This window comes from Telmatherina bonti (genome assembly GCF_933228915.1).
Source record: "Telmatherina bonti genome assembly, chromosome: 11".
Lineage (NCBI taxonomy): Eukaryota > Metazoa > Chordata > Actinopteri > Atheriniformes > Telmatherinidae > Telmatherina > Telmatherina bonti.
In genome coordinates, this window is record NC_136629.1 from 12,198,105 (window position 1) to 12,220,503 (window position 22,399).

A 22,399-nucleotide genomic window follows, 5' to 3' on the forward strand; every position below is an offset into this window, starting at 1 on the left:
CAACAGATTAGAGCCAGCAGCACCTGGCAGGATTTATTCAAACGTTTCGATATAGTTCTACAATAAAAAAAACGAAGAACAACAATATGACTTTGGCTTTCAGCTTCTAAAATCTTTGGTTTCATGTCTGTTAGTCGGGCCTGTTGGATAAAACTGAATGCTGATGCTCTGCATTACAAGACCATCATGACACTAACGCTGAAGATTAGTTTATGCTAAAAATGCAGTTATAAAATAAAATGTCCCGGTACGAAAGGCGTGCCAAAGTCCAGGTCTGTAAGATCTACCACCCTGCAACTTCCAGATGTGTCCCTTCCTAAACACACCTGACATCAGATGACTAAATGCCTCCATCTGCCCGTGCTCCTGGTAACGAGATGTTTATTTTATCCAGTTCATACCAGTGGCACAAAGCATTTACATAAATCTTCTCGTATAAAGCAGAGAAACAGACAGAAATTTAATGTTTATTTGTAGAAAGAACCAAAGAAAACATGTTTTTAGGTGTCGGCTGCATCAAAGTGCTTTAATACTGAACCGAGCCCGTCATGTGGTCCGCATGCGGGAGATACACAGCCTCCAACACAATCCGGGAGATTCCTCCTCAACTCGGACACAGTGGTGAAACTACAGATCACGTCTGATAGGAAAACAATAAAAACAGAAAGTTCCACAGGTCAGAAACAGGAAGGAGGTCCTCGTCCAGGAAGTCAGCTGGGAACCATCAGGTGAAGCTTCAGCCTCCTCTTCCTCAGGTCAGAGTGATCGCTGACTGTCCGGCATCCACCACTCTGAACACTCCCACCTTCTCCTTCATGCTCCCCTTGTCTTTGTCTGAAAACAATGACAGTGGCTAAGGTTACATGGTGTTTAATTCGGAATTAATAATTCGTAAATAAATATTTCGGAATAATGTATTCTCCTACGAGTTTACATTAAAATAATAATTCCGAATAAACGTTTACACGAAACATGTCCTCATTTAACTCCTCTTTAGAGCGGCGGGTTGGGAAGGGTTCTGATTGGACAGAGGGTGCACGTGACGTATGACGTATAAACAAAGTTGATGTATGAAATAAACAAAGTTGGCTCCCTGCTTCTCGCCTTTTCAGTCGTAACTTGTAAAAACTACATAATAAATACCAGTTTCACCGCTATTTTTATTATAACTTTGAAGTAGCAGCTCACTTTTTGCAGCAACTGAGAAGGAGCAGAAAGACAGACCACCGAACACGGGAGGCAAAACAACGCGCGTCATCGGGACAGGACAAGGTAACGAGCATGCTCAGAACGACTGGAATTAACTTAGAGTGGAATGAAGGTTTACATGACAGAGGAATCAAATAGTTCGGAATTAAAATGCGAATAAACCAGCCGCTTACATCGGAATTAAGTTTAATTCGTGTTTCTTTTGTTTGGCACTCGCAAAAGATATCAGGCGACCTCTGATATAAGCCTTGGCGCAGTCCCACAGAGTCAATGGTGATATTTCAGGAGTAGTATTTAAATTTAAGTAGACATCCAATTCAGTATTTATAAAATGTAAAAATTCCCTCTCATTTAAAGGCAGAGTATGTAAGATTTCAAGGCGATTCTTTCCACCACCAGGTGGCAAACACCAGGTCATGAGCAAAACCACAAAACCGCTACCTCCACAAACGACCACAGGTTGGCAGTAATGAGCAAAACTGACCCCTCACCCCTCCTCCTTGCCAGCTCCAATGAGGGCAGGAATCTCTTGTGAGCTGTAGCGCAGAGCCGCTCTGCAATAAATGGGCTTATACTCCCCCTACTGGTGGAAAAAATGTACTTTTTTATTACTGGTCAGAAAACATTCAAGAAGGGTCTTTGTCATTCATTAAACTTGTAATTTAATAATGCATCAAATATGGACAGACTGGAACCTACATGTTTAAAAACTAATTATGATTGTAGTTATTTTTTTTTTAGTTAGTTTAATTTGAAAATATTGAAAATCTTACATACTCTACCTTTAAGAGTGAGGCATTCAACCTCCAATATTTTCTTTTTGGTGTCTGTCCCAAATCCCATGTTAGTACTAAATGTGCGTGATCAGATAAGGTTATTGGAAGGATTTCAATGTCATCTATTCTATGTTCCTCGGCTATAGGGGTTTAAAAAAAAAAAAAAAAAAAGGTTTATTCTGGAGTATGAGGAGTGCCTATGTGAATAGAAGGAATTGAGTTTAATTCCAAATAGAAATTAGCATTAGGAATGAAGTGTTTACACGGTCGTTTTTCATCAGTTTAAAGCGGAATTAACTTTTATTTGGAATTAATTAATTAAAACTCCCATGTAAATATGTGTTTCTCCTCCTGCTGAGAGAAGCGGAGGTGGGAGTACTCACCCAGCAGGTCGCTGCGATCCAGTAAAACCTCCAGGTCCTTGTCGCTGATCACCTTCCCTCTGGAAGCCTTCACCTCTCTGAGGACAGACAGCCACACGTTGCTGCAACTGATGGCTTCAAGCCAGATAATCTGAAGCTCTGCATGTCTTACTTCTCATGGCCTTTGGCTTTGAGCAGCTCCTGAAGTTCATCCAGATCGATGCAGCTCCGGCTCTGGTTCAGCTCCGCCTTCCCGCCTTTAAACTTTTCTGTCCAGGAGAACAAACACACAATCACTGATCCAGTTCTTCCAGCGATCACATGATCTGTCCATGAAGACGAGTGATGGAACGTTTCAGTGGACCGACTGGCTGATCAACGCAGCCATCAATAAATCACTGATCAGACTGAGGTTCTGTCATGATTTGTGGGAAATTCAACATCCTATCCATGATGTGACAGTTTGAAACATCCAGGATGTGATTCAGTCCCTTTCTGTTCCTTTTGAAGCATCTGATCAGGAAGCTTTTATATGCGGTGATGACGTTAAATCAACTGCGATTTGCTCACATATCTATAAAGTTTACATATCTAAATCACATCCTGACAGAACCGATACATCCAACTTGTGATTTCCATCTGAGGTCCATAAACCCTTTCCCAGGCCTGAAAAGGAAATTAAAGCTGCAGATTCAGATTTCCGATTGGTCAGTGAATGCAGCACAGACAATACTAATATACAGAGTCTGTAAAACGTCATAAGAAATCCTCTAAATGTCAGAATACAGAGGAATCAGAACTTCCAGGACCTTCCAGGACCTTTTTCCTTGGAATTCCGTGTTTTTACGCCACACTATGTGTCTAATCAACGTCAACAGGTCGAATGGAAAATGTCAGAATTTTTTCTTTTAGGTTCTTGTTTTAGAAACCGTGATTGGACAGTTGCCTGACAGGAGAGCTAGCAGGCGGGGCGGAGACGGGGACCTGCAGCAAAGGTCAACGGGGCTTCTAAACCAGCTGTAAACATCCAGGGAGGATTTCGTCCCACACAGCAGTCGCTCATATCAGCCGTTTTCCCTACAATGACTAAAATCCTCTGCAGGACCTCCTCTGGGACATCTGGGCTCAAAGTTAAGTCTCTCATCCAGGTTTTCCTCTTCATGTGGTTCAGAACCATTAAAACCTCTGAAACTGGTGGAGGAAACGGGTCACACCCACATAGGAGCGAGTTCCTCCATATTCCAGGTTGTATTCCAGTTTATGGTTCATCATCAGGTCCTGCTCTGTCAGGAATCCTCAAACCATCAACATTCTTCCAGCCAAGTTAAGTTAAGACCTGCAGCAGTTCTGGTCTTTGCAGGTCTGCAGAGACCTCAGCGGCTCCACAGACCAGATCCCAGTCCCTGATCCAGGTGCACGCAGCAGACGTGACTTCAGCATCTCGTTGAGGAGTTTGGAAATCGATTTAATGCTTTTAGAAATCTGTTTTTCTTATTTTATCTTGTGTGAACATTTTCATGGAGCGTAGGAGCAGCCGGTGCTGCAAACGTCCTTCTGGATTCATGATGTGTCTGTTTTTCTTCAGCATCCAGCGCTTGGAGGATTCTGTTGGGCTCTGTAGCAGCTTCATGCTGCGGCTTTTATGAAACTCTCTCTTTGCCAGTCGTTCCAGTTCCAGTGGTTTCAGAATCAGACTGGAAAGCCATGTATAGTAGAGTCACTAGGGGTGGGAAACTGAATTTAAAAAAATGGGAAATTTTTTTTTTTTAAAAACAAGATTTTTTTGCTTCACAAATTTAAAATCGATTTTTTTCTTGTTAAAAAAAATCAATTTTTTTCAAATAAATCAAATTAATTATAAAATATTTGTCATTTCCGTTGTTTTTATTGATCTTCCTACTTGTCTTCTATAGCAGCAGCAGAATCATGGTCTGGCTACAAACTGAAATCAAGAAAAATGTCGAGCAAAAAAAAGTTTTGAACATTTTTTTTTGCTGTTTTTAAATCAACAAAAATCAGCAGATCCAGAAGAATCGCGAGAATCGCAATTTTAAATTAAATCAGCGCCCAAAACATCTGAATCGAATCGGGACGACAGCGCATCGTCACACCCCTGGTGGTCAGACACTTTCACAAAGAAACTCGTTGAGATCTGAAGCAACGGACGTCGTCTACGAGATACCGTCGTTCATTCAGAAAACCTGCTGGCGCGGGGAAACGTGGGGAATCGGACCAAGTCTGAGAAAGCAGCAGCTGTGAAGACGCCTCAGACGATGGAGATGTCCCGTCTCTTCAGGACCAGTTCCAGGGAAACAGGTTGTAGTGGGCATTCCCACCAGGGTGGTCTGGGGGGGACTTGACAGGAATTTGAGAAATTTCACACCTTCCTTTGTTTTATGTTCACACGGCTCTTAAACCGCAGTGCTTCCTCCTGGTGATGCTCTTCCCTCCAACACACAGAATTCACCACGTTGTGGAGAAGATCCAGGTTGGAAAGCTGCGATGGATCGTCTGGACCGTGTTTTATGTGCTCACCAAGGCAACGTTTCTGTTCGTGTCTCTGCTGGTGGGGGGGACCCCGTAGGACAGAAACTTTACTCACTCTTGTGGATGACCATCTGCTCCAGCTTCCTCTTGGCGGAGGCTCTTTCCAGGATCTTCTGGTCGATGGTGTTGGCGGTGACCAGGCGGTAGACGACCACCGGTTTGGTCTGCCCGATGCGGTGGCAGCGGTCCTGAGCCTGCAGGTCTGCCTGGGGGTTCTGACCGGTAAGCACAGATTTATCAGGATGGGACACTTGTGAAACTGGAATATATATATATATATATTATGTGTGTATACGTGTGTGTATATGTATGCGTGTGTATGTGTGTGTATATGTATGTGTGTGTATACATCTGTAGGTTGTTTTCTTTCTTTTTGTTTTTGGGTTATTTTTTAGTTGTTGTTTTTTTCTCTCCCTTTTCTCTCCCTTTATCTCTTTCACTTTTCTTATGGGGTGTTTTTTCTCCTTTCTCTTTCTGTCTTTTGTCTGTCCTCTCTGGTCCAGCAGTACAAACTCTACAATTCAAACAACAATACAAAATAAACATAGAAATAAAATAAAAATTCAGAAAGTCAAGGGGATCATTATATCTATAAAGCTTCCCTTGGCAGAGAAAATTTGCTCAGCAGAACACAGCATCCAGACCATCATTCTGCTTGCCTAAATGCTGGACAAGACAAAAAAAAAGAAAAGAAAAAAAAAAGAGGAAAAAAAAAGAAAAAAAAGAAAAAAAGAAACTGGAATGAAAAACCAGCAGATCGGCGCACCCACCCAGTCGCTGTCGAAGATGATGACCGTATCAGCAGCCGTCAGGTTGATCCCCAGTCCACCGGCTCGGGTGCTCAGCAGGAACACAAACACCTCTGGATCTTCAGAAAACTTGGACATCTGAAGGAAAAGAAGCCCTCAAATAAAACCAGTAAAGACCAGTGAATCCCACATCTGACTGGTGCTAAGATCCAACTCACGTTCTCCTCTCTGTCGGCGTAGGACATGCTGCCATCCAGCCGGCTGTACTGGAAGCCGCGGAGGTAGCAGTAATCCATCAAGAGGTCCAAGATGGACGTCATCTGGCTGAAGATCAGAACCTGCACACCAAGAAGATCATGTTAGAACCCATCCGGACCATCCAGCAGGTCCTTCCTGGTCCACACAACACATCCGACAAGTCTCCCCGATGAAGGCCAGAGAGCAGAAACCTGCTGGACCAGCTCACAAAGTATTTAGTTACCTTTAAATAAAGGCGGTGAGATCTAAACAGACCGTTAGCGCGGCCATATCAAGACTGATGATGATGATGATGATGATTACAAAAAAAAGAAAAAGAGAATAAAAATTAAAATATTCAGGTTATAAAGGGCAGCTTTATACATGAGACATCTGTCTTGACAGAGCAAATCTGTCTGACAAGAATACGGCACGCCGCACGCAGATTGTTGTTCTGTCTGCTGAGATGCTGGACATACGGGGTAAAAAAAAGAAAAAATAAATAAATAAAATAAACAGAACGTAAACGTGTTTTTTCACGTCACAATGATCCATTTCTGGTCATTTGATGGGAGAAGAGGAGGAGTGGGGGGGTTAGGGTTTGTTTGATGAGGTGCTCTATGAGTAAAGTGTGACATGACTTTGTTTGGGGGGTGTTATTCCAGACATCAGGCTTCCTGCAGGTCACCTGGTGACCAGGAACACTCGCCGTGTGCCTTTCTAAACAAACGAGTTCATTTAGCCGCCCAGCGAGCACGCCTGAGCAGATCTACCAGATCTGAATCCAGATGTTTCACCTTGTGTCCTCTGTTCTTCAGAGCTGGCAGGAGTCGGTCCAGGATCAGGAACTTTCCGGAGCTCTGCACCAGCTGCTCATCTATCTGCAGTCGGGAGAAGAACACGAGATCAGGTCCAGTCTGGTCTGGTCTGGCCTCCAGATCAGCAGCTGCTGATCTGCACCGTCACAGAGGCGGGACCGGCTTACCTTGAACTCCTGCGTGGCGGGGTCCAGGGGGTACTCCACCAGGTAGGGGTGGTTACAGCATCTCTTCAGCAGCATCAAAATGTTCTGCAGCTTCAGGTTGATCTGAGCATCCAGTGGAGTCTGGACCTCCAGGACTGGAGGGGGACTGAGGGGACAGGCGGCGTCAGCAGGTTTCTGTTAGACTAGGTAGTAGAGCTGGGCGATTAATCGGATTTTAATCTCACTACGATCTGGGTTTTCAACGATCATAAAAATAAAAGGGTGTGATTATTTTTCTCTCTGCAGTTTCCTCTCCATCTGTCTTCAGCTGCTAATCGAGCGTCTCTGGCGTTGCAGCGCTGTGCTGTAAACTCCTCCCACAGGCGCTTTGCTTTCATTCAGACACTGTTGCCAACTTGGCGACTTTCTCGCCAAATCTGGAGACTTTTTTTTGTTAAAAGCGACAAATCTAGCAGCTTTTACTGGAGTTATTAGAGACTTTTCTGGTGTTTTGGCGACTGACTTGAAGGCACATATTGTTCTGCAGTTACTGTAAGGAAGGAGCAGCGGGAGCCTCTCCCGTCCTAAAGCACTCCCAGGCGGCCAGTCTCAGTCGACTCCGGCTGCAGGTCAATGTAGAATAACTGCAGTAGGTTGTGGAAGTTCACCTAAACATAGTTTATACCATTGTCAGTGACAACTGGCTGCATTATTTTCCTATACATAGTTCGGCCAGTTAAACACTGTAATACCCCTCCGTTACGGGGCGTTACCATAGCAACGCGTTAACCAGCTGGTTCAGATCAGCCGTCTTTTAACAGGTGGATGAGAGAAACGCGCTGCAGCCTGACAGCAGTTGTTTGGCACAAAACGTACATCCAGGCCAACGTAAAATAGTTCCTATATAAGCCGTAAAAGCAGATTAAACAACTCGGAAGCGTACATTAGACGGTTATAATGTACGACACGGAGTCTAGAACACCACGACGCGGAGCGTTGTTTATAAATACTGGATAATTGTGTTAAATAATCGAGATCTCAATTTCAGTCAAAATAATCGTGATTATAGTTTTTGTCATAATCGAGCAGCCCTACTTGGTAGACAGTACTGACCTCTGCTCCGCCTCCTTCTGCAGCAGCTCCAGGTATTTTTCCAGGGAGAACGGCGTGTCCTCCTCGTCCTCGCGGTAGCTCACCACCCTCCGACTTCGCCGCTTTGGTCTGCCGTCCGCCGTCAGGACGATGGGAGCTTCCGCCTGATGAAGCAGGACGCAGAGCGTTACCGGTCAGTTATCTGATCTAACACCACGGCAAGAACGAGGAAGACTTCCATGGAAACGCCATAGTGACATGGAAGACCGTGAAGTCGTGTTGACAGAATCCACCAGCCGGTAGAGAAACAAGTACACGGAGCAGCAGCCAATCAGACCCAACCCAACTTTACCGTTCAGACCCAGCCTGGCTCGGTTCCGTACCTTTTCCTGGCCCAGCATCTTGGCGATGGTCTTGTTGACCACAGCGGTGTAATAAGCTTCCTGCTTGGGCGCCAGGGGAGCGTAGACGATGACCTCCTTCTTCGGAGGAACCTCCAGCGTCACGTCGGACTTCAGCCTTCGCAGCAGAAACGGAGTCAGAATCTGGAGGAGGAAATAAAACGGGTTGAAACCGGTCTGGTGACGTCTGAACGTGGTTTCCAGCCGCTCCAGAAAGCCGCGGCGCAGCTGGGACGTCTGCGGAGAAACCGACCTGGTGCAGCATGCCCAGGATGTTCTGCTCCCGTTCCGCCACCACCACGTTCTCAGCTTCTCCCAGCGTGTTGATGTCGAACCACGACTCAAAGCTGCAGACAGACAGAGGGTTACAGCTGACATGTCAGACCAGCTTCAGGACTGCAGCTACTGGGAGACCAGTACAGGTTGTCCACAGTTCTGATGTCCACATCGTGGAGCTGCTGGACGGCGCGTGCCTCAGTTAAAAGCAGGAGGATGGAAAACGTTCAGGATCACCTCTTCAGGTCATCGAAGACCTCTGGAAGGAGGAAGTTGAGGAGGGACCAGAGCTCGGCCAGGTTGTTCTGCAGCGGCGTTCCCGTCAGCAGCAGCTTGTTGTCGGTGGGGAACATCTTCAGCTCCCGGACCAGACGGCAGTTCAGGTTCTTGATCCTGTGACCTTCATCCACAATCAGATACTTCCACTGGAATTGCTGGAAGGAGCCGGAAATGGGAGAAACTTCATTTAAAACAGCAAGAAGCGACGGCAGGTCAGCAGGTGAAACCAGCTAAGCAGAAGCAGGACAGGAGGAACCAGAAGATCCATCTGGTTTTCCCAGACCACCAGGAACTCTTCCCAAATAGATGATAGAAACTGAGTTTAAAGGAGTGCTATTATGGTATGTGGAGTTTTCTGAGCTTTCTACAGTGTTACAGTGTTGAATCCTCATCAGACATGTGAACGACACTGTTTTTTTTTTTATCACTAAACGCATGTTTGAGTTTGAGTTCCAGCACGCTCTCCGTTCGGTTTCCATGGCGATGAAAAACACGTCGTTTTTAAAGAGTTTTTTCTACTTGGAAATCCTTGTGACGTCCCGGGGGATAAGGTTCGGTGATTGGTTACCTTCTACTGGTTAACAAGGACATGTACAAATACATCAGGCGGGTGGAAAACGTGGGATAAAGTTATTTCCAACGATGGCTGGTGAGTTTACCAAAGAGAGACATCCTGCTGCATTCGTTGCTGTGGGTTGCTGTTTTCCACTTCGTTTTCAGGGTCTGATTCAGGTTCCAACATGTAGGGCTGTATGCTATGTGTTGACATTGTATTTTGTTTTTTTATTGAGTTCATATTAGCCTAATCCTTCTGTTAATGAGATGTTACAATGACGGCGAAAGCAGGTGCGGTGCACGCTCCCAATGTAGTGCAGTGGCGGGAGGCGGGGCTTAATGCGGAAGAGTCTCAATCCACTCGTTTTGCCCGCAGGCTGATCTGACAGCCTACGGAGAGGGTCGGTCTGAAGTGAATAAAGCGATTTGTGACAATAACTCGATCAATCCCAGCCCTTCTGGGCTCAGAAATAAAAATGAATTAGCCTGAAATGCACAAAATAGTTCCACTTTAAGATCCAGACGGCTATGAATCTGGTCTCATTTACCTTCCTGCTGCAACACAAAGAGATCATTTAAACATTTTTGCAGAGATTTTTCTCTCATTATAGATTAAAGTGAGCTTTTATATATTTGTCCCTCCATTTTGCCTCCTAACTGGTGTTGTACTGGCAGATCAGGAGGACAACTGGGCAGAGCAGAGAAGAGAAACTGGTGAAAGAGGAAGAAGACTGCGACAAGGTCAACAACTTTGTAGCGGCGCATGCCGGCTGATATCAGAACACGGGGCTGAACTCTGAACTCAGCACTGCTCGCTGGAGGATGACTGGACTTTGTAACCATGGCAACGTAAAAAAAAACCTAAAAAAAAAACAACAAACCAATACACAAGTATGAGAACGACTTAATATGACCACACTTAAAACAAATGTATGGATCACATACGTAAAGGAGCGTAACTGGACCGCTAGTGATGACGGTTAGTGGTGTTGTTGTTTACAGTTAGCCTTGTTTACAGCCAACGTTGTTTACAGTTAGTGACGATGTTTACAGTCAGTAATGATGATGTTTACAACTAGTGGTGTTTTTGTTTACAGTTAGTGTTGTTGTTTACAGTTACTCTTGTTTACAGTTACTCTTGTTGTTTACAGTTAGTGATGATGATGTTTACAACTAGTGGTGTTTTTGTTTACAGTTAGTGTTGTTGTTTACAGTTAGTGTTGTTTACAGTTACTCTTGTTGTTTACAGTCAGTAATGATGATGTTTACAACTAGTGGTGTTTTTGTTTACAGTTAGTGTTGTTGTTTACAGTTACTCTTGTTGTTTACAGTTAGTGATGATGATATTTACAACTAGTGGTGTTTTTGTTTACAGTTAGTGACGATGATGTTTACAGTTAGTGTTGTTGTTGTTTACAACAATAAGGGATAAACGAGGACCCTACCTGGAGGAATTTCCGGTCTATCATGGCGATCTCAAAGGATGTGACGACGACAGGAAGCATGCTGAGGGGCCCCTGAGTCCAGCGGATCTGCTTCCGCAGCTTGGCCCTCTCTGCCTGGGGGCCGTGATAGAGCAGCACCGACACCTGGAACAGACATGATGCCTGAGTGTCAGCAGAGACCCCCCCAGTTCATCACTCCTCATCTTCATCGTCTACCTCCGGAGTGAAGCGTCTGAATTCACTGATCCAGTTGGGCAGAGTGGAGAGAGGGGCCACCACCAGGAAGGGGCCCATCACCTTCTTCTCTATCATCATGGCGATGTGAGCGATACACTGGATGGTCTTCCCCAGGCCCATCTCGTCAGCCAGGATCCCGTTGATCCCGTTTTCCCACAACATCTGTCAGACAGAACACAGCTCAGAACCAGAAGAATACAGGTCAGAACCAGAAGAACCAGCAGAATACAGGTCAGAACCAGCAGAACACAGGTCAGAACCAGAAGAACCGGCAGAACACAGGTCAGAACCAGAAGAACCAGCAAAACACAGGTCAGAACCAGAAGAACCAGCAGAATACAGGTCAGAACCAGAAGAACACAGGTCAGAACCAGCAGAACACAGGTCAGAACCAGCAGAACACAGGTCAGAACCAGAAGAATACAGCTCAGAACCAGAAGAACACAGGTCAGAACCAGAAGAACCAGCAGAACACAGGTCAGAACCAGAAGAACCAGCAGAATACAGGTCAGAACCAGCAGAACCAGCAGAACACAGCTCAGAACCAGAAGAACACAGGTCAGAACCAGAAGAACCAGCAGAACCAGCAGAACACAGGTCAGAACCAGAAGAACCAGCAGAACATAGCTCAGAACCAGAAGAACCGGCAGAACACAGGTCAGAACCAGAAGAACCAGCAGAACACAGCTCAGAACCAGAAGAACCGGCAGAACACAGGTCAGAACCAGAAGAACCAGCAGAACACAGGTCAGAACCAGAAGAACCAGCAGAACATAGCTCAGAACCAGAAGAACCGGCAGAACACAGGTCAGAACCAGAAGAACCAGCAGAACACAGGTCAGAACCAGAAGAACCAGCAGAACACAGCTCAGAACCAGAAGAACCAGAAGAATACAGCTCAGAACCAGAAGAACCAGCAGAACACAGGTCAGAACCAGAAGAACCGGCAGAACACAGGTCAGAACCAGAAGAACCAGCAAAACACAGGTCAGAACCAGAAGAACCGGCAGAATACAGGTCAGAACCAGAAGAACACAGGTCAGAACCAGCAGAACACAGGTCAGAACCAGCAGAACACAGGTCAGAACCAGAAGAATACAGCTCAGAACCAGAAGAACACAGGTCAGAACCAGAAGAACCAGCAGAACACAGGTCAGAACCAGAAGAACACAGGTCAGAACCAGCAGAACACAGGTCAGAACCAGCAGAACACAGGTCAGAACCAGCAGAACACAGGTCAGAACCAGAAGAACACAGGTCAGAACCAGCAGAACACAGGTCAGAACCAGAAGAACCAGCAGAACACAGGTCAGAACCAGCAGAACCAGCAGAACACAGCTCAGAACCAGAAGAACCAGAAGAATACAGGTCAGAACCAGCAGAACACAGCTCAGAACCAGAAGAACCAGCAGAATACAGGTCAGAACCAGCAGAACACAGCTCAGAACCAGAAGAACCGGCAGAACACAGCTCAGAACCAGAAGAACCAGCAGAACACAGGTCAGAACCAGCAGAACACAGGTCAGAACCAGAAGAACCGGCAGAACACAGGTCAGAACCAGCAGAACCAGCAGAACACAGGTCAGAACCAGCAGAACACAGCTCAGAACCAGAAGAACCGGCAGAACACAGGTCAGAACCAGCAGAACCAGCAGAACACAGGTCAGAACCAGAAGAACCGGCAGAACACAGGTCAGAACCAGCAGAACACAGGTCAGAACCAGAAGAACCAGCAGAACACAGGTCAGAACCAGCAGAACACAGGTCAGAACCAGCAGAACCAGCAGAACACAGCTCAGAACCAGAAGAACCGGCAGAACACAGGTCAGAACCAGCAGAACACAGGTCAGAACCAGAAGAACCAGCAGAACACAGGTCAGAACCAGCAGAACCAGCAGAACACAGCTCAGAACCAGAAGAACCGGCAGAACACAGGTCAGAACCAGCAGAACACAGGTCAGAACCAGAAGAACCAGCAGAACACAGGTCAGAACCAGAAGAACCGGCAGAACACAGGTCAGAACCAGCAGAACACAGGTCAGAACCAGCAGAACACAGGTCAGAACCAGAAGAACCAGCAGAACACAGGTCAGAACCAGCAGAACCAGCAGAACACAGCTCAGAACCAGAAGAACCGGCAGAACACAGGTCAGAACCAGCAGAACACAGGTCAGAACCAGGAGAACCAGCAGAACACAGGTCAGAACCAGAAGAACCGGCAGAACACAGGTCAGAACCAGCAGAACACAGGTCAGAACCAGCAGAACACAGGTCAGAACCAGAAGAACCAGCAGAACACAGGTCAGAACCAGCAGAACACAGCTCAGAACCAGAAGAACCGGCAGAACACAGGTCAGAACCAGCAGAACACAGGTCAGAACCAGAAGAACCAGCAGAACACAGGTCAGAACCAGAAGAACCGGCAGAACACAGGTCAGAACCAGCAGAACACAGGTCAGAACCAGCAGAACACAGGTCAGAACCAGAAGAACCAGCAGAACACAGGTCAGAACCAGAAGAACCGGCAGAACACAGGTCAGAACCAGCAGAACACAGGTCAGAACCAGAAGAACCAGCAGAACACAGGTCAGAACCAGCAGAACACAGGTCAGAACCAGCAGAACCGGCAGAACACAGGTCAGAACCAGAAGAACCAGCAGAACACAGGTCAGAACCAGCAGAACCAGCAGAACACAGGTCAGAACCAGCAGAACACAGGTCAGAACCAGCAGAACCCAGCGAGGGGGGAGGCAGCTGTTCTCAGACTCGCGCCGATGTCCTGAAATGCTCCAGATGGAGCGAAGAGAAACGGCGGCGTTTGTCCCAACAGGCTCCTGGTTGGACTCCACCATGTGGATGACTTTTATACACACCCCCCCCCCCTTACCCTGAGCCACTCGATGCCTTCGATCTGGTACCACCTCATGACCCCGCCGGTGAAGAGCTGTGGCTGCTGGACAGGAACCGGCTGCCCGTTCACCTTCCTGTCGGGATGCAGAAGATGCTTGGCGTTCTCCCGAACCGTTTCTGACAAGCGGTTCTTAATGTCCTGGTTGGAGTCGCTCATCTTCTCGATATCCTCTGCTCCCAGTTTCTTCTGCACCGGCGCCTCGTTCTGAACATCACACGGGACACAACGGGTTAGGAGCTAGGATTTTACCCCCCAGCAGGGGGGGCGGTCAGAGGATCACTGATGACAGAGTCTGGGTCGAAGAAAAACATCTTTACCGCTTCCTCCGTCTTCGACTTCTTAGCTTGACACATAATTTCCTGGAAAACAGAAACAAAGAGAAAATAAGTGACGACAGGAGTTGAAGAAAAGGACCGTGAGAGAAATGAGAGACTTTACCTCCGCCGACATGACGTCTGCTATTTTGTAGTCGCCGCCTCTCTTCCTCTTCTTTTTACCTGGTTGGACAGAAAGGAGTCAGCATCTGGAACTTATTATCCATCAGACTCATCAACCTGACTCCAGGACTCCCTGCACGTTGCTACCCAACACATGGATATTCTGGTGGTTATTGGAATTATTGTGGATCAGAATGGAGGTTTGGGGAAAGATTGATTTTTCTCTGAATGTTTAGCAGGAAAACAAAGTTTTAAAAACAATCTTAAAGCTCGATCCTCAACGAACTTAATGAAAGTAAATATTTCTAACTCTGAAAAGAATGGTGATGTTGAGCTGCTTCTGGGAAGAGAGGTGGGATTTTCACACGGCATCAAAATATGAATTATTTTATATTCTAAGAAACACAAAGCGGCTTCACTTTCAACCAGTCGCCAAAACACTCAAGTTCCCTCTAAAAAATTAAGTTTCTATTGGTGCTTAGGGCTGGGACGATATGACGAAAATCTCATATCTCGATATTATCCATCCATCCATCTTCATGCCGCTTATCCGGGGTCGGGTCGTGGGGGCAGCAGCCTAAGCAGGGAAGCCCAGACTTCCCTCTCCCCAGCCACATTTACCAACTCTGCGGGAGGGATCCCGAGGCGTTCCCAGGTCAGCCGAGAGATATAATCCCTCCAGCGTGTCCTGGGTCTTCCCCGGGGTCTCCTCCCAGAGGGACATGCCTGGAACACCTCACCAGGGAGGTCCAGGAGGCATCCTGACCAGATGCCCGAGCCACCTCAACTGGTTCCTCTCGATGCGAAGGAGCAGCGGCTCTACTCTGAGCCCCTCCCGGATGACCGAGCTCCTCACCCTATCTCTAAGGGAGAGCCCGGCCACCCTGCGGAGGAAACTCATTTCAGCCGCCTGTATACGAGATCTTGTTCTTTCGGTCACGACCCACAGCTCATGACCATAGGTCATTATTGGATATTATTATATCCCAATATTATATCTCCATAACGATATAAAATTTTTGGGGTACTTTTGTTTCAGTCATCAGTTATGTGTCAGATGTTGCTTGGCAACAGCAGCAGCGATCTCCTTCCATCTGAGGGAACTATGGCCGTATGGCTTTTCACCAAGCGGCAACCTCTGGCGGTTAAAAGTGAAGCCGATGCGGAAGTGCATAAAGCTGCAGTTCCCCCTTCATCCACTAGGGGCTGCATAACAGAGCAAATCCCCATAGACTCCCATGTTAAAAAGACCAACTTCACAGCAGAAATAAACATGTTTAAAGCCTGGTTCAAAAATCCATTTTAGGTTTAATAGGTCAGGTTTACCTTCATGACAACTGTGGCTGGAGTGAATTTTTTCTTACTCGCCCATTTTAAAGTCATTTAATCTCGAAGTTCGGCAAATTTAGGGACGTGTCCTTTTGATTGACAGGTACCAATCTCTGGCTTCAAGTCAGAAGAACGTAGAACAACCTTGGTTTTTAGCCGGTTAACAACGTGACTTAGCTTTAGCCCGCTTACCTCCGTTAGCTGGTTTGCTCCTGTTATCTCGGGGTTAGCTCGGTTAGCTTTTAGCTACAGAAAGCTCGGAGTTCGCTTGATGTCAATCATCCACCATGACACTCACGGCTGCTCTCTCAGCTCCACCTCTTTGCCCATATTTGTATTTTCCGGGTGAGACGACACGCATGCCCCTGCCAAGATGGCGATGGTTGGAACCACCCACCAAGCTTCAATTCAGCTCTTCAGAAACCTATGGGTGACGTCACAGAGGCTCCGCCCATCGCTTTTCACAGGGAAAAGACTTGCAGCGTTTGCGTCTGGAGTTTATTATGAGCTTTCGCCTCCACTTTTGCTCATTGACTCTATTCTTTATTCTGTATTCTTTATCCTGATTCCTGCGCAGGTGATAAAATGAGTTAGTTGTGTCGGAGTCCGTTGTTGGGTCTGTTAGCTAGTCTGTTGTCGGTGCCGTCTTTTTATATCCAAACTGCATCCATGAGAAAGAAATTTCCCTCTTTTATGAACAAGCTCATCAGTTTGGGTTGGCTGGTCATCTTTTAGTGAATTATCCTGCTCTGAAACATGTCTGCTACAGTCTTTCTCCATGTTTGTTTATGTATTACAGCGTGCCGTAAAGCACATCTTGACGTGAAATACTGCAGTAAAGCACCTTATCGTGGCGTAAACGATAGAGCCTCTTATGAAACGAGACATTTCCTATCGTCCAAACGATATATATCATCACATAGCCCAGCCCTATTTGTGCTTGTAGTAAAAACTAAAACAGTCCGATGTTATTTGACTAATGTAGACAACGGCTCCTGATTTCTCTCTACTGAGCAGTAGATTCACACCTGATGCCACTCAGATACGTACGCAGAAGTGTGCACAGACGAACCAGCAGAGATGTTATTTCAAGCAGCTGAAACTCCGACAGAAACCCTGCTTGATAAAAACTGTCCCAGAGGATGGAGATGCTGAGAACATCTTGTCCCTCACAGAGAAGCAGCTGAACAAGCTGAAGGTCGTCGCAGGAATTTCTGAGTCTTCTTACAGCTTCAAATGGATCCAATAATCTTTGTAGGATTTATCATCAACGTGTTATCTTACATCTGAACTCCAAATATTTAGAGCGACTCAGTAAAGCCGTCTTTATTCACTTCATCAGGACATTTCGGGACATGTTGGACTGGTTTTTTGTCCTCTGTGATTTTGTCTCAGTCATTGATGGAAAGCTAGTCCGTGATGCGGTTTGAAGATGTGACTTTCCAGCTAGTTGGAACAGCTGAAACTTGATTTTTAATGTACCCCACTTCGTCTTCACCTCGTCATCTTAAAGAATTAAACTCTCACTGGCAACAACTTGATGTGAGAATGAAGCTCACACAGTTCTGCACAAACGCCCCGTCACTTAGTCGTTTCCTGGCCGGGGGTGAGACGGTAGACAAACACAAATCAGATGTAAATATATTAGGCTGTGGCGATATCTGTTCGTCCCAATTCCATTCCGAATTTTTGGGTGCCACTTTGATTTAAACTGTGATTGTCATGATTCCCTGATATTGCTGATTTTTGTAGACTAAAAACAAAACAAAAAATATGCACACAACATTTTTTACTCGTCATTTTTCTTGATTTAAATTAGTTAAAAAACAACACAGTAACCAGACCATCATTCTGCTGCTATAATGCCCAAGAAGACAAATAAAAAGAATAAAAAATGACAAAAATATTCTAAACTATTTTTATTTGGAAAAAAAAAAAAAAAGAAAAAGATTTTTTAACAAAAAAAAAAAACAAAAAAAAAACAAAAAAAAAATCGATTTTAAAATTGTAAAGCAAAAAACTTTTCGGTTCAGTTTCCATATATAGACATATATTCGAAGTTCAGAGCAGAATCACGACCGGACGCATTTTATAAACATCAAAAAGACGCTATTGTCGTACAGTAAAAACGACGGGAAATACGTCTGAGGCAAGACGATCTTCCAAGCTGCTGCTGCAGGTCTGAAACCCAGATCTGGCGCTGTGTAACATAAATTATACACGCTGTGCTAATTCCAACACCTTACTGCGATTTCAGTTTAAAACAGTTAATCGTTCAGCAGAGGTACACGTTCAACTTCATGTGGTTCAGGAACCATGAGAGACTCTAAAACTGGAGGCGATAACAGAACACACCCACTTAGTTCAGGTCGTCCTCCAGTTTCATGGTCAAATCTGTGTCGTCCATCGTTCTAGATGTCTGATGTTTGCTGGTCGTAAGCTAACACACAACGCAGCGAGCAACCTCACCACTTCTTCTCTGACTAACTGGTTTTTATCTTGTCGTTCTGACCAGTAAGGTGAGAATGAATCCAGAATGCAGAAACATGCATGCAGATAAAGAAATGCAGGGAGATAAAAGTCCTACGAGCCTGGAAAATAGTGTAACTGTGAAAAAACAATCGTGTCTGTCTGCCCTTCAGAGGCCCGAGAGCGGATCTTTGATTTCTCTAGGAGACTAAATGGGCGGTCAGCTCACCTTTCTCTGGTTCTCCACTGTTGCTGCTTTGAGCCTAAAAGACAAAAACACTTGTTGATGATTTCATCTAATGTTATGTTGGACTGAAATCCACTTCCACACCAACATTTCTCACCTTCGTGGCTTTCTTCTCCAGTCTCTCCTTCCTGAGCTTTTCCTGTTAAAACAGTTAACAGTGTCATCCCCAGTCAGCCCAAACATCCACCCAACCACCCCATGCACGACTCAAACATCCACCCAACCACCCCATGCACGACTCAAACATCCACCCAACCACCCCATGCACGACTCAAACATCCACCCAACCACCCCATGCACGACTCAAACATCCACCCAACCACCCCATGCACGACTCAAACATCCACCCAACCACCCCATGCACGACTCAAACATCCACCCAACCACCCCATGCACGATTCAAACTTCCACCCAACCACCCCATGCACGACTCAAACTTCCACCCAACCACCCCATGCACGACTCAAACTTCCACCCAACCACCCCATGCACGACTCAAACATCCACCCAACCACCCCATGCACGACTCAAACTTCCACCCAACCACCCCATGCACGACTCAAACTTCCACCCAACCACCCCATGCACGACTCAAACATCCACCCAACCACCCCATGCACGACTCAAACATCCACCTCATGCACGACTCAAACATCCACCTCATGCACGACTCAAACATCCACCCAACTAGGGCTGGGCAATATGACCTTTTAGTAATATCCCGATATTTTTATGGCATGTCACGATATACGATATATATCTCGATATTTACCTTAGCCTTGAATGAATGCTTTGGTGCATACAATCACATCAGTAAGATGATTTTGTGTCTCCATTAAAACATAATTGTTCATACTGCATTAAGATATGCTGATTTTAAACATTCATGCCAAAAGGATGAAATTGTAACGAAGCAAACTGATCAAAACCGTATTTATTGAACAGTTAAAGCAGTGGCTGAAACATGTCATTTTAAAACAAAATAAAGTGCCTTTGCATGATGTAGTAAATGCAACGTATGAAAAAAGGGGCTCTAGGGGGGACTTTTCAAATGATGAACTATTATAAGGCTTTGCTTTATGGATATGTTTTTGAGTTGTCGTGTATTTTTTTTAATCGCAGAGTTTAGCGTAGAAATCAGTCTTATAATACAGGCAGAATGTCCTCGTATCGTCTCCAATAAACGGCTTCAGCCAGCTTTTAATTCAGGGTTTGATTCCCACTCCTTTCTGTACTTTCTAGAGACATGACGAGCGAGATAAATATGCTTGTGTCACACACAGTGGACGAGGTGAGTAAGTGACAGAGGCTGTGAATGTTATCAAATAGAATTAATTATTTTTGCGTGACGTGAAAAACTTTGTAATTTACGTCCCACTCTGTAATCCAGAGCGGGATCAGTGGCGGATTTGGCTGTTCATTGTGACTGTAGGTGGAGTCGTGCAGGTGTCCTCTCTGCTCCTCTGACTGGCTGCAGCTGCAGCCGGAGCGACTGAGTGCTTTAGGACGGGGAGAGACTCTCGTTCTGACAATAACTTTACAATATGCGCTTTAAAGTCAGTCGCCAAAACACCAGGAAAGTCTCCAATAACTCCAGTAAAAGTTTCTAGATTTGTCGCTTTTCACAAAAAGTCGCCAAAATTTGCGAGAAAGTGGCTACACGCTGCCTCACATGACGTAGCTCACGTTATGTACGTAACAAGGTGCGCTTGCTTTAACTCTCCGTGCAAAGCGGTGCAGAGTCGAGGAGGAGGGAGAAAGCCCGCCCACAGCTAAAAACAACTGCGTGACAACAGGATACTCGAATATGACGAATATAGGCATTTTCTATATCGCACAGGGGACTAGCAACGATATATATATATTAGTATATTCGATATATTGCCCAGCCCTACACCCAACCACCCCATGCACGACTCAACCACCCCATGCACAACTCAAACATCCATCCATCCAACCACCAGTGTACCTCATTCTGTTGCTGCTCCATCTTGGTCAGTAAAAATTTAGAGTAGATGTTGCTCTTCTGGAGAAGATGCTGCAGCCTCTTAAACCTCATGTCCTGCGAGTCCCTCTCCCATGACTGGCGGGCCTGGACGTGAAAAACAACCCTGTATTAATGCAGGACCCGTTTTACACCTGAACCAGAATACCTGAACATCAGCAACACACCTTCTCCATCATCTCCTTCTCCTTCCTCTCTCCTTCCTCCATCAGCTGCTTCTCTTCCTCCTCCATCTCCTTTGTGATGACCACTTCAGACATATTTTCGGATTTTCCTCTCGTATCTACAGAAAATCACAGCCACATTAAAGGAAGTCAGGGACTCATTTATAATCCCTCTCACTGCTTCAGCCTGAAAGACAAGGCCGGATTATCCAATGGGCATATTAAGCACAGACCCAGGGGCCCACACCCACTTGGTAGGGTGACCAGATCTTCTCTCACCAAATGTGAGACAAAGACTGAAAATGTGGGACAATGTGAGATTCCACTCAGCCATGACAAAGTTTTAAAAAACTAAACTTTCTATTCTGCTCTTTGGTAATAAAATTACTAAACAAACAAAACAAATCTGTGATTAAAAAGACTCCCTCTGAGTAGGGCATTTTTTTGTGGCTCGGATGTTTTGTGCCGTTTCATGTCATATTCTCCGCCATGTGCCACAGAAAATGACTTTGACAAACCCTCTCACAGTCACCTTGAACATGTCTAACCCAGGAATGTATGCTTTCCCAGTCTTTGTTGTAACATTTTCTTTCCTTCTTTGCTGCGGTCGTCTCCCTGTCCTCCATGATCGATCGGTGTATTTATTTATTTATTTTCGTTCGTGGGTGAACTGGTGCATAAGTCCCGCCTCCTAGTTTGACTGACATGAGTGTAACTCAAATCAACAGGCGGTGTGATCCGACAGCCGTCAAATATTTAGTAAAAGCCAGTTTTGGTTTTTTTTCCTTCACAAAAGTTAAGAGTGGTCGTAACAATGCGGGACAGCGCCACATTTTGTGGGACGTGTGAAAAGTAATAGAAATGCGGGACTATCCCGCACAAACGGTGACATCTGGCCACCCTACCACTTGGGGCATACACCAGCAGTTTGGACATGAAACAAAGTGTAAATAAAAGCCAGATAGTTTCACCACAGTGTCTAGTTTTCTGCTATTGGTACCGTTGGCTGAAAGATGTTGGATACACTGTGAAACATTTCTTTCAAAATATTCACAATGTTGCGGTGGCAAAAGGGGGCCCCTTGAACACTCTGAGCCCAGGGGCCTGTGCACTTTTAATCCGGCCCTGCTAAAAGCTGAACCTCAGGCTGGATCCACTTCACTGACCGTCGGAAGCTTCGGTCTCCATGGTGGTTCCCAGAGGCTGCTCCGACTCGTCCGGTTTGGGACACTGAGGAGATGCACTTCGACTTTCCTCTTTCATGCTGTCGATATGGATCAAATTAGAATCAGCAGGGTCTATTTATTCAGGAAGAAGGATGCAACTCGTTCATCTGCTTCAGTCTTTTAACAATAAATGTGCAGAACAGAGTCTGAAATCGGTTTTTTATAAAACTCCACATGTTCATTTCCTGCATCTTACACAACACTCATCACTTCACGTGCTGTTAAATAATAAACATTATTGAATGACTCACCAGCTCATTGTTGCAAACAGCGACGATTAAACTGCTTTAATGTTTCCGAAAACGTTTCTTTTCCAAGAAAAGTCAGAAATAACCAGTTACAAAAGCACCAGCTTATTTAACCCGCCATAAAAGAAACTATGTAAAGTTAATGGTTTTCACTTCAGTCGTGCTGAAAAAGTTCCGTCACTGCGGTGTTTTATTCCAAAAATTTTAACTTTAATAAAAAACCAGAGTCCCAGT

The 22,399-nt window shown here is 45.6% G+C and overlaps 1 protein-coding gene across 1 annotated transcript; it reads right to left on the reverse strand.

Moving 5' to 3' along the window:
• Positions 1–556: 556 nt before the first annotated feature.
• hells (helicase, lymphoid specific) lies at positions 557–22,291 on the reverse strand. Its single transcript, XM_079248550.1, has 23 exons — positions 22,169–22,291; positions 21,858–21,955; positions 20,695–20,810; positions 20,492–20,614; positions 18,620–18,661; positions 18,505–18,538; positions 14,479–14,537; positions 14,358–14,399; positions 14,017–14,244; positions 11,109–11,291; positions 10,893–11,036; positions 8,851–9,047; positions 8,591–8,684; positions 8,320–8,481; positions 7,958–8,100; positions 6,866–7,010; positions 6,678–6,761; positions 5,862–5,981; positions 5,665–5,781; positions 4,950–5,109; positions 2,520–2,616; positions 2,369–2,445; positions 557–834 (listed from the first exon to the last, which is right to left on the reverse strand). Exons 1-23 carry the CDS (start codon positions 22,174–22,176, stop codon positions 752–754), a joined length of 2,556 nt encoding a protein of 851 aa, XP_079104676.1. The 5' UTR covers positions 22,177–22,291; the 3' UTR covers positions 557–751.
• Between the last annotated feature and the right edge of the window lie 108 nt (positions 22,292–22,399).